Genomic DNA, 13,808 nt, shown 5'->3' with positions numbered 1-13,808 from the left:
TTTTATGTCCGAGTTTGTCAGATAAAAAAAAATTATGATAAACGTTTATAAAAATATTTAAAATAAATATTTATACCATTACCCAGATAGCCAAATAAAAGCAACGTGTTGTTATTTTGCTGTCACTTATTCCCTATTAATTTTATCAAACTAAAGCCAAGGTGTTTCCTCAAACTGTCTGTTGTTCTGACATCATGTAAAATTCTACATTAGAATTCAACAAACTGACGATAAGTTGTCAACATGCATGCATAATTTGCAGTCAATGTGACAAGTTTATTATTCCTCAATGCATGCACTTATAATTTTATAAACTCATGAAAGTTATTTGCTCTCCTGATGTTAACTTCGTTCCACGTTAAATTACAATGACAGCAAATTGTGAGCAGGTTCACAACATACATGCAGTGCATTAATTTGCCCGATATGCTTAATCTCGCTTGGCTATCTGGGTATTATTAAAGAATATAAAAAATATTTTAAGTTCATATAAGGTAAATGTCCCTATTCCCGACCATGTTCCCTCTATCGACCATTTTGATGCGAAACGTTGTTTACGAGCCTGCTGATTCATCAGCTCGTTTATTTTAATTTAATTTTTAAAGCTTAAAAAATGCACAAAATAATAGAATTATTCTCGAATCATTTTATTTATTTAACTAATTTTTTAAAATTATATATTAATAATGTATAGAAAAAAAATTAAATATAATAATTTGTTAATAGTACAAATTTTCTAACAAGTAACACTACCCAAGTGCAACACGCCGATCTTTTTGAGTTTGAAAAAACACTTTAATTTTAAGAGTTTACATTCAAAATTGAGTGTTAATACTCGATTTTAGGAATTTACTTCCAAATTTAGGTGTATACGCTCAAATCTTGAGTATTTACACTAAAGATTGAGTGTTTATACTCAAACATTGAGTGTGTACACCTAATGATTGAGTGTTCATACCAAAGTTTGAATTTAAATATTGAATATTTGAAAGTATACTCTCAACATTTGGATATGACACTCAATAAATGAGAGTATACTTCCAACATAAAGTGTGAACACTGAAACGTTGGAGATGTACACTCAACATCTATCGGTTGAAGGTATACACTTAATATTGAGTGTGCACTCTCAAACATTGGATTAGAAAATGTTAAATAAAAACAAAAGCAATAAAAGCAAGTTCAACCGAAACATTCAACTATAGAGTGTTCAGCTGGCTTTGAGTATTAATTTAAGTATTAATTTGAGTATTACTTTCAACTTAGATGTTTGCCATCTAATTGAGTGTTAATTTCAGTGTTATTCTTAAATTTAGGATTAACATTGAAATTAACACTCAATTAGATGGCGAACATTCAAGTTGAGAGTAATAACACTCTAATTAAAAGTAAATTAAAGAGCGAACACTCAAGTTGAGTGTTTACATTGAATTGAGTGTTTACCCCTTGTCCCAAATTTATGCTCAACTTGAGTATTTTTTAAAGTGTTATTTTTAGTGTTTTTTCTGTAAGGGAAGAGCGATTAAAAAGTGTCAGATATCCATTAACGGATGTGATACTCACAAGTATCACATCTGTTAATGGATATCTGACACTTTTTAAGTGTGTAAACTCACAAGAGAAGCAAGTGATTAATGTAAAGTAAAAAATTATGAGGTAAAAATACTCCAGTGCTTCAGAATCTACTTTAGAATACTCCATATTAATATAAGTTTCTACTCCAGATATGTATATACATATATATATGTACCATAAGTATGTATGTATGCACTTTGTTGACATAATGATGTCACATGGGTATAAAATGGCGAACAGAAGTCGTGGTGGGGAAGTTGGCGCATCTTTGTTATAAGTCTCTATTCTCTCGGATCACCTTTAAGGGGATCCTAAAGTTGTGTGTTTTACTGACATTCTGTTCAACCATTTAGTTTTAAATTGAATTTACAGAATTAAAAATATTTTTTACACGTTTAAAATACGTATATACAAATAAATCCGAAGACGATTAGATCAAGACAAAAAACGCAATAAAATTTTTAAAGTTTATTTGTTCATAAAAATATTTGCTTCAAAATACAAGTTATGTAGTTTATATAAATGAATTATATCCTACAATTCGGAATAGATTGAGGAATAAGATTATATATATTCGTCAAATTAAGATTATAAGCCGTAAAAAAAGTTATTTGTATGATCAAATTTTATTCATTTAAGCGCTTTCACTACAGATTTTCTTAGCTATATCCACATTTTGGGCTGTGTTCCAAAATTCACTGCCAGTACTGAAAATCCACGTTACACATACTATAAATTTTCAGTACTGGCAGTGAATTTTGGAACACAGCCTTGGTCACACAGATAAGGCCGCGGTGGCCGCTCTCAGGCTTTTCTCTAAAACTAGAATTCTAAATAATAAGAGAGATGCAACTTTTATATTTAAAATTAATGCTTTTCCAATGAAAAAGTTGATTCAAAACGATTAATCAAAAATATGTCGAACCGACATTAAATCGATGTATTTTGTATCGAAAATACATTAATTCAATGTCAATTCAATGTTCTTTCAACATTGCTTCTCATTGGAACATCTCTTTATTATTTTTAAATACAAATCTATGCGTCTGCAAAATTATAGGATATAATAAATGTTATGTACCTAAATGCCCTAAATCGGCGGCAATGTTAGGTATTATACATTCAGTTCTTGTCTTATTTTGCTTCGTTCCGTAATGTGCATATGCATCTATATTATACGTGACGTTTATTATAGAAAATGCGCGCATATACGCATTACGGAACACAGCCTAGGATTCTAACGTATACAAGTAACGCGTTGTCATTATTTATTGTCATTATTCATTCATAAACATATTGCTTATCGTTTTATGTCCCCCTTCAAACCAAAGAACTTTTGCTTGAAACGTTTCTTGATATCTTTCATATTTTCTGAGAAATTTTAATGGTCAAACTAAAATAGCTCACCTCTCTCTCACTTTGTCTATGTATACATATACATATATCCCACATAGCACGGAATATTACAGTAATATCACAGAAATATTGTTCTCCCATTACAATATTACAATAAAATATCGTATAAATATTGCAGAAATATTACCGAAATATTACTACAATATTAAAATGTCCGTCGAAATCACAGTAATATAATGGTGATATATCACGAATGTATTACTGTAATATTTACGTAGTATTTTTGTAATATTACGAAATTTAGGGTTCTGGATATCAATTCAAACGCTATTTAAAATGTAATATCGCTACAATATAACCTAATATTTTAATGTTATTTATAAACGTATAATATGTCAGTAATATTTCTGTAATATTTTACTGTAATATGTAATATTGTTGATATATTGCAATTTTGCTGCGATATTACTGTAATATTCTGTGTTATGTGGGATATATTGTGTGTATACATATATGTATGTTTATATAGGGGGCATTTTTTGTCAACTGGACTCTCCCTTCTTCCATTACAAAAAAAATCTTAAAAATTTCTGCTAGTGATCAAAATGTAGCTTATAGCTTTAACTTTCGAAAGCACTGTGGCGTTTTAAAAAATCCAATATGCCGGCTCCAGTACGGCGGCTGGAAGCTGTGTACACACCAGAAAATTTCACTTATGTGTGAATTTATCGTTCAAATCATGATGAACTCCTACAAAAAAAGCATTTTAAAGGATATTCAAGGATGCTCTTTCGAAATCTGGCGTCAATTTTTTATTTCATAGATCCCTAAGGGTTGGAAATAAGAGTGGAAGGCGTGATTTTATGATTTTTAAAGTTTTCTGTTATTAATCAGTGAAACAAAAAGCTTCTATTACATATTTCAACTAGTTCTCGGAAAATCCATACGTACTCTATTTTCTTAGAGTGAGAATTAGGGGTAGGGGTGGATTTTTTCAAAAATGATGTGATAATACAGGTACAGAGTGTGTGATATATCATTCTCGACGTTTCTCTGCATGCTTATATTGAATTTGGATATAAAATGACTATATCTTGTTACCTCCCATTCAGTTTTGTAAAATTCCAAATGGCAGATCCAAGATGGCAAACAAAAAAGTGAAAGAGGTTTCAATTTCATAAAACTTAAAATGTAGGGGTTTCCGGGATCGCTGATTATGAATCTGATATTACTTTTCCAAAATTCAAAATGGCGGATTCAAGATAGATAAGAAAGTGATAACGGAAAACTTTGTACCATTTTAAACTTCAGTCCGATACATCTTTAATGTTTATTAGTTTGTTAATAAAGAATGGTTTTATCTTCACATTATCACAATAGGTATTCTCTACTTGTGACGGAGTTACATTCCCAGACTTTAGATGTATCTGTTTATATAACTAATGGAAATGAAAATCACGAGACACGGTAGTGTCTTGCGCCAAGTGTTACGCGCAGCGCGAGACCGCCCGTGTATCTTTACGCGAAAAGACGACTTGCGTGCATCCGAGATATCAGATTCTCAATAACGGCTGAACTGATCATATTCTAACTAGACTCAATCGAAAGTTTGGGTTTGATTTGTATAAAAAATTGTTTTTATTTTTACTCTACATGCCCTACGAGTGGAGATATTGTCACGCAAAGACCGAATTTAAAATTTTTCATTTAAGATGCGTCACTCTTTGTCGTCGTCACTCTTTGTTCTTTGTCCAGTACATGAAATCAACACTTGAGGGCATTAATATTTATCAGTGACAGGTCTCTTATAAAGTTGATGTATACTATATTGATATAATAAATCGCTGTCATTCGTGATATGATCGTTTTTGACAGAATAAAAAATAAATATTAAGTGATATATCTGTAAATTGTACGGTTAACAATTTCTTATAAAAAGAAAAGTCTCGTAGATCTGATGAGAAGTGCGCGTTCGTAGTTGAATATATGCTTTGACGTTAGCAGACGAGTTCGCGGCGAGTTTCACATGATATATAAAGTTGACAAAAGTAATATAGAAAAAGAAGCTCTACAGGAAATTACAAAGCATGCAGTATCAGGAAGTTATATAGTAGAAAAAAATTTATATAATATGTATAATAATTTTTTATTGCAAAAATATATAATATTCTAAATAAGAACTACAAAATGCGTGATATTCGAACAAAATTACCTATTTTAAAAAAAGCTTTTTAAAAAAAAAACGCCAAGTATGTGCGCCCCTAAAAAAACTATTATATTAGGTAAATTGTCTTACTGTCCTATTGTTTTATTGTCTTTTCTACACAAATAATGATATAAAGTAAATGCGCCAATTATAGTAAGAATATTTATACAAAATTTATTTATTATAATTTTTTATTAAAATATTTAACAATAAACGGACTTGATCAAATAATTGTATGATTAAAATCAACTAACAAGATTATAGTGAAGCAAAAACTTGGCGTGCCCGGGTCGTTAAAACGCAATAAGCCATCAACATTAAACAATAAAAATATGGAAATTATTTGTAGAAATAAAATAATGAAAAAATGATAACCCATCAAAAATTTTACAAAGAAAATATGTCAAGTACATAAACGCATTCAAAAATGGGACAAAATCAATACAATTAGACAAGTATATTTGAAAAAAAGACTTAGAAAAATCTTATAAAATCTATTAAAAAATTATTTAAATTATTTGTACAAATAAAATAATAAAAATAATAATGCATCAAAAATTTTACATAAATACATTTAAAAATGGGACGGGATCAATTAGACAAATATATTTGATGAAAAAACTAAAAAAATCTTATAAAATCTATTAAAGTTATTTAAAAAATGGAAATGTTATCAATAATAACAGATAATCAAGCAAAAACTGATAGATAGTAAAACAAAATCCAAGCCACATTAATCGCTTTCTTGTATATATACTTATTGATATCAATAACATAATTAGTCTTTTAAATATTGAAAAAATGCGAACCGGGCACGCCAAGTTTTTGCTTCACTATAATCCCGTTAGTTGATTTTAATCATTCAATTATTTGATCATCAAGTCCGTTTATTGTTAAATATTTTAATAAAAAATTATAAATAAATTTTGTATAAATATTCTTATAATTGGCACATTTACTTTATATCATTATTTGTGTAGAGAAGACAATAAAACAATAGGACAGTAAGACAATTTACCTAATATAATAGTTTTTTTAGAGGCGCGCACACTTGGCGCTTTTTTTTACCTTTTTTTTAAAAAGGTTGAATGTACACTAATCGAATTTATATATAAAATAATATACTTTTAATATATATATATATTTATATATATATATTAAAACAGATTGTTATTATAAAAAATATATTATATATATATATAATATATTTTTTATAATAACTGTTTTTTTAAGATAATATAAATCTATTATATATAATATAAATCTATTATAAAACTATTATAAATCTATTATAAGCTAAAATAGATAGATAGAAATGGAAAAATCCTAGAATAAAATATAAAATTTACATTTTCAAATTTGGGATATCTCCGTTTGACTATAAAACGATTGTTACAACCTTATTGGGGCAAATATTTATTTGTACACAAACATATTGTACACAACACATCTGACTATATCGCATCTGGAGAGAATTTTTCATTATATTTAAAATTAAAATTTGTTAAAATTTTTTTACTGTCTGTAATAAGTGTACAATAATCATAAAGTTAAAAATTTACAACAAAAAAGAAAAAAAGAATAATCTTACCCTGTAATACAAGGTCCACATTGTGATGCGCGGCGAGCTGGTACTAAATTCTCTAAACGATTATACCATGCGCAAGTGGTAAAATTTGTGCAGTATTTGGAAATCTTGTAACAATAAGAATTCGGACTACAATCATTGTCATCTTCGCACGGTCGTAAATCCTACAACAAAGAATAAAATAAGACATCTTTAAAATAATGTTTTTATTGGATCTAAAAAATAACGTCTTATAAACGTTCATTATTAGTCATCAACGTTATAAACTATAAATAGATTATATAAATAGACTATATAATAGATTAAAAATTGACGTTATTATGTCATTTTTTGACGTCACTATGCTACTTGGGAAATAAAGATATACTGATGAATTATTATAACGTAATATTTTGGTCCTACTTCTCGACGTCATTCCGTGACATAATTATGACATAATAATTTGATCTCGCTTCTCAGTTAGCAAATATAATACCTTTGATTTTATATTTTGATTTCTTAACAATTTATATGAATGTAATTAAAACATAACATAAACAAAAAACTTTGAAATTATTGATTATCATTTAAAGATTGACTAGACAAAACCAACTAGATTGTAAAATGTTAATTAATAAAAAATTAAACAAATTTTATTTTGTGCGTAAGTAAATTTTTACAAGGTTTAGGTTGAGTTGCTATATATCTTGTTAACGTTAAAGCCATTTAAAACAATTAAGACATAGAATGTCATTAAAAATTCTATTCAACTTTTAAACAAAATTCAACAAAAAGTTATTTTGAAAATGATTCATAAAAAAATGTTTATATAATTTTTTAAAAATCGATGTAATCCATGTGAAGTTAGCGGCTCAAATAAAGTAAAAAATTAATTATACTTAGTTCCTTCTATTGCTCAACGTTTGTATGTATTATACAAGTATTATGCACATATTTCGAATATATAATATTTCGTATATGAATTTTTGTCTGCTAGTAAAAAATTATTAACAAAATAATTTTGGAGAATTAAATTCCACGATAGCCGTCTATATAACTATAAGCAAAACCCATTAAAGTTTAGTTGCTAAACTAGTAAAATTATTAAAAAAAAAAAAAAAAAAACGATTGCAAGTAGAAGTATGTAAAGTTATTCCCCTCTTCCCAACACAATGGCTTATAATTCTGGCTAGTAATCTGAATAATTTGGAACAATAGAAAAAGTTCTTAATAGTTTTTAAAAAGAGTTCCGTCGATTATAGTGAAAATCAATTTTGAAAAATGGAAGAAGGATAAAAATCTTAAAATTTGGGGAAATTTTAAAAGTGAGGGAGGGGATAAATAGTTCTCAGCAAACTTCTGATGAGATTTTGAATAGTTACAAAGTTCCTGATGCCTTTTAGCGCAAGAGTTATTAAAATTTTTATTAAATTTTTATTATTTTTATTAAAAATTTTTATTAAAAAAAAAACTTTAAATTTTGCTGATTTCTTAAATTATGAATTTTGAATGAAAAACATACAATTAAGAACAATGCTTGATGAGACAAAAAAAACCATAAAAACTGCATTGCTTTAGCTGTTATATAGTTTCCGAGAAAGAGAGAGAGAGATTGATTGATTGATTGATTGTATTTATTACGCTCGAGCATGGCTGTAGGGCAAAGGAGTATAATCAGAAATATAATTTTGACAATAATCAACACTGAATGTTATAGTAAACTTATGATCTAACCTAAGCTAATAGAATAAAATAAAATAAAGTAAGCAAACGCAAGCTCCAAACTGATAAATGAAAAAATTACAAGTAATATAATAAGAATCTACGTTGTACTGTTAGCAGAATCCAGCAATCTGAACGCCGATATAGATAATGTTCGCTACAATTTAACATAATAATAGTACATGGTCTAATGGCATACAGGTAAAGTAAAAAAGTATAATCAGAATAAGTATAAACTAGGAGTACAAAGTGGCAAAGAGAGCAGACTTAGCAAGTGAAAACGCAAAAACAATAGTTTATAGTATAGCTTCGTTTACAAAGTAGGTATGAGACCTGGACTGCAAGAAACATAAAAAGTAGGGCATAGCACAAATGCACGCAGTACAGTGTAGTAAGACAAGCAGGAAAACTTCAAGCAGTGAAGCACTAGTAAAGCTAGTATAGACAATTCAGTAACTAATTGATAAAATAAGGTCAGGTCTAACTTGGCCACGAAGTAATCAGTAAGCAGATTGCAGGTATAAGTAAAGTAAGCACTAAGTAGCAGCTCAAGCAAACTCAGAAGCGATCAAGAACAACCGAAGAAGATCCTTGAAAGTAGCCAAGGAGGGTGCCGAAGTAATATGATCAGGAAGGGAATGCCAGAAATAAATAGAAGATAGCCTGAAGGAGTTTTTGTAAGTAGCAGTTCTATGGGAAGGAATGTGGAAGGTCTGTGATGAAGAGTGCAAAGAACGCTCGGATCTTCTTAATGTTGGGTCAGGGGAGGTAAAAAGTTCATATAGATAAGAAGGAGAAGTCGTGTAAAGAATACGATAAGTTTGACATCCAAGAAAAAACAACCTTCTGTTCTCCACCGAAACCCATCCCAGACGACGCCTGAACGGTGTGATATGCTCATCACGCCGAAGATTAAAAATAAATCTAACACAGCAGTTCACCAGCCTTTGCAGCCTGACATTGAGTTCACCACTCAGCCCATGATACACCAGACTACAATAGTCAATGTGAGGCAAAATTAGAGTAACGACAAGCTTGATTCTGAGCCTCTCAGAGAGCGAGTTCTTGTTAAATTTGAGCCTGTAAAGGGCACGATGCACGCATTGAGAGACGTGCAAGACATGCCTTTTCCATGAGAGGTCAGACATTAGCGTGATCCCAAGATTACGCACCTCACTTACAAAGGGTAATGACGTCATGCCCACAGTAACCGGCGGCAAGCGAGAAACGTCAATGCTGGAAGCATAAGCCCGGCTGGAAAAGATAATGATCTTGGATTTTTCAAGGTTGAGCTTTAAACCATTTGCCCCAGCGTATTCAAATATGGCATGTACGTCTTGAGAAATCAATCTCAAACCCTGAAGAATTTCTGCTGGCGGACAAGACAAATAAATCTGTAGATCATCAGCAAACAGCATATGTTTTGAATTCGACAAGGCATCACAAAATGTCATTGACGAAAAGGGAGAACACAAGCGGGCCCAGCACAAATCCTTGAGGAACACCCAAAGACGTAGAAAGCCAACTCGAACAGCCCCCCTCATCGTCAACAACAGCCTGCGAACGACCAGTCAGGTAATGAAAAAACCAACATAATACTACATCAGAAAACCCGAGACACTTAAGCTTCACAAGCAGCCGCAAGTGCGGAACAGTATCAAATGCCTTGCTGAAATCAAAGAGAACCATAATCGTAGCCAGTCTATCATCGATTCCCTCTCTAATGTCATCACAGACACGCAAAAGAGCAGACTGGGTGCTGTAGCCAGAGCGGTAAGCAGACTGTCTGGGATCCAGAAGATCATACTTATTCAAATAAGACATAATTTGTTCGGCGACCACTCTCTCAAGTAACTTAGACAACTCAGGCAAATTTGCAATCGGTCGAGTGTCAGATGGAGACAAGGGAATGCGAATCTTAGACAAAGGCCGAATCAGAGCGCATTTCCAGATGGAGGGAAACGAAGCGGACTCAAGAGAGCCGTTAAATAGTGCCACAAGCCAGGACGATACACAAGGCCAAGCGATTCGTAGAATGTAAAGAGGGATCCCATCCGAACCTGAGGCATAAGAATGAAGGGGTTTAGCTGCTATCAGATCGAAAACCGTTTGAGGTGACACCAAAGAAAAATTAAACTCAGGACGATGTAGCGTACGAGCAAGACCTGAAATAGTCAGACTAAAAGCAGCAAGATTAAGTGGTATCCCACCAGAGACGGAGGCATAATAAGAGTTCAGTTGATCAGGTAGGAAGAAACGTAGAAAAGAAACAAGAACCGATTTAACAAGCCCAAGACGAGCTAACTCTCTCCAAAGCTTAGCAGGTTCCACAATATCGTTCAATGTGGCCAGAAGAAACTCACTCCTGGCACGCCTAATATCCGCATTGAGCTTACTTCTGAACAGTCTAAATCTGGCATAACCCAGGAGACTATTCGCACGCTTGGCCTGCTTATATAGCAGGTTGCGATCTCGCAAGCGACCTTTAAGCTCAGTGGAGAGCCATCGCGCTGGAGGCTTCCTGACAGTGAATTTCCTTGCAGGAGCAAAAATATCCAAAGCACCCCGGAGAGTGCAAGAAAGTAAGTCGCTAGACTGCTGCACATCAACTACGTCTGACAGGACGCCAGAATTAGTATGAGCGTTAATCACCTTGGCGTCGAGGAAATCATGAAAGTCTGCAATAATGATTCCTCTATAGCAGCGACGATAAACAGAACGCTCTCTGTCCGTCTCTACATTAAACGAGAGTGTAAGCTCCAGAAGGTCATGTCCTGCAATAAACGGACTTGAGGATTTGGAGTAAGATTTGATTTTGTCAGGATCATCGACAATGAAAACATCCAGCCATGAATCCGAAGTAGCCGTATGATGAGTAGCCTCAGAGCGGACAATCTGCAATGAATGAGCAACCATAAGATCATTTAGATGATTAGCTTCGAAGCTATTATTTAATAAGTCACAGTTTAAATCTCCTCCAATAATTATGTTATTGTATAGATGAGAAACACTGGAAAGTTTCTCAACAAATTTATTAAGAAGGTGTCCCTTCGGTCTTCTGTAAACTGAAGCAAACAGAATCGATACACCATCCGGTAGACGAATGTCAATGATCAAATATTCGACATCATCAATGAGATCGCTTTCAGACACATCGACAACCGCGGCCCTAAGAGAGTTGTGAACGTAGCAGGCCACACCACCGCCCGCACGTCCAACACGATCATTTCTAATTAAAAAATAATCACTTAAGGTGACAAGGTCATCAGATACCCCCGCATGGAGCCAAGTTTCAGATATAGATATCACGTGATGGAAGTGCGTACAGAAATGCAGCCTCACAAAATCCATATGCCCACGTAGTGAATTCGCATTGAATTGAGCAAAACGAATATGTTTGGACTCCAATTCCGAATTACCTAGCATGACAGATGACGGTGAAGGAACAGAAGAAGCATGTCATGTAAGCTTGTCAAGGTCTGCCACCGAGTCCACTCGAATCACTGGTTCGCCATCAGAGCGCCTAACATTAACACGACCACCACTGACCCAGACATAACGATACGATCGTTCCTTGGCGGCACGCTTGGCTTGCCTAAGCAACTCATAAATGTTTTGGGAAGCAGTTCGTTCACATAAATATTTCTACCAGAGTCGTTCTCACAAACATCTCTCTGCACCAGCACACGACACGCGCGCTTCTTTAAGATGACAGCATCACGAACAGCAGCAGAAGCCAAGGTGACAAAAAGCGAAACGGTGGAAGAGGCCGGCAAAGAATTGTGAGACGTTCCGCGACGCGACTCACGAGAGACGGCCCTAACATCTAAGATATGGCACGTCAACTCAGGGATACCGAGCTTTGAAAACACATTGCGTACAATAGTCAAGGAGGTGACAGACGCTGCGGATGGTACACCAGATATGATCAGCATATTGTCAGTTTGGTTGTGTGAGGCTGAATCAGACGATGCCTGATGCTTCCTCATGTCACCGACATCACGCGCAAGGGCGGCACAGCTCTGCTCCAACGAAGAGATGCGCTGGCTATTTCTCTCCACATTGCCAGCAATGACATTTAGTTGATTGAGCTTGGCATTAATCTCATGATTTGTGCGCCTTTGTTCCTCGATGAAGGCAGAGAATTTGGCGTCTGACGCATTAAGTTGCTCCATTAACTTCAGCAAGAGTTCGTTGGTTGAAACATCAGCCCCCGCCACTGCAACGAAGAACTCGCACCCACAGGAGTGGTCATGCTTCCAAAATTGAATGGCTGTGATGTACCAAGCACCTCGGGCGTTGAAGGCGTGCTTAACGAAGCCGACAACGACCTACAACACTCGTCCGCGTATCTGGTGACGGAATAAGACTTTACGCAGCCCGGGTGAAACACCCTCCCGCACTCACATCCAACCGATACAGTAGCAATCGGTTTATTACACTTAGCACACACAGGTTTCATAGGTGGGTAATTATACGCTAATTAACTCGATACAAATATGAGCACACAATTCAATCACAGAAATGCGCGCAGTCGGTTACGCAAGCAATACTGTCAAGCTTCACAATGCACGATGAGGACTAATCCGAACACCCGATAAATGTAGGGATCACGCAAAGCACACGCCTCAGATGCGGTGGAGCAGCGAGATGAGGCATGGAGAGATCGGCCGATGGAAGCCGAGCATGCGCAGGAGAGAGACGACCGATGGAGACAGCAAGCCGGAAAGAATGATAATGAAATCCAAACCCAAAAAGAGCCAAAAACACCAATTAAAGGCTAAGTGGACACCCACCAATGATGGAGAGTGTCAAGAAGATGGGCCCTTGACCGTGAGACTGCAACAAGAAAGCCCCGTAGGGCAGCAACACAGCAGTAACAAGCACAGAAATACGGAGCAAGAAAAGCACGTCTGTACGCAGTACTCACCAGAGAGAGAGAGAGAGAGAGAGAGAGAGAGAGAGAGAGAGAGAGAGAGAGAGAGAGAGAGAGAGAGAGAGAGAGAGAGAGAGAGAGAGAGAGAGAAATATCGATTAAAAAAAATTTTTATAAATCATTTTTTAAATTACGAGTTTTGATCAAAAGTAATACAGTTTTGATCTAAAATAATACTCGATAAAATAAGAAAAATAAGAATAAATTATAGAAGAAGAATAACAGTTATTTTGGACTTACCAAATTTAAGGTACAAAATGATATAGATAACGGGTAATTAATCCAGCGCGGAAATTAAGGTGCAAATGAAACTAAAGTTTAATGCCACATGTCAAAATTTTAATTCAATTAAAAGCATCAAACAATATTTAAAACATATAAAAGATAATAAAAACATAAACGTTTTAAATATAAAAAAGATAACACCGTACGCGTTTCAACTTACT

The 13,808-nt window shown here is 33.9% G+C and overlaps 1 protein-coding gene across 2 annotated transcripts in view; it reads right to left on the bottom strand.

Moving 5' to 3' along the window:
- The window catches only part of LOC105835169, a 56,436-nt gene extending 43,684 nt beyond the window's left edge, over positions 1 to 12,752 (bottom strand). The window contains exons 1-2 of one of the 2 annotated variants that reach the window (XM_036285655.1): positions 12,308 to 12,752; positions 6,729 to 6,889 (exon numbers count right to left, since the gene is read on the bottom strand). In XM_036285655.1, the coding sequence (XP_036141548.1) occupies positions 6,729 to 6,889; positions 12,308 to 12,601 (455 nt within the window). In that variant the 5' untranslated portion in view covers positions 12,602 to 12,752. Of the gene's footprint in view, positions 1 to 6,728; positions 6,890 to 9,598; positions 10,082 to 12,307 lie in introns of those variants that run through there. The other variant, XM_036285654.1, reaches the window with a different exon arrangement.
- Between the last annotated feature and the right edge of the window lie 1,056 nt (positions 12,753 to 13,808).

Source organism: Monomorium pharaonis, chromosome 4, assembly GCF_013373865.1.
Source record: "Monomorium pharaonis isolate MP-MQ-018 chromosome 4, ASM1337386v2, whole genome shotgun sequence".
NCBI classification, from domain to species: Eukaryota; Metazoa; Arthropoda; class Insecta; order Hymenoptera; family Formicidae; genus Monomorium; species Monomorium pharaonis.
The sequence above is the reverse complement of the archived record's forward strand: the minus strand, read 5'-3'. Positions and strand labels throughout refer to the sequence as shown.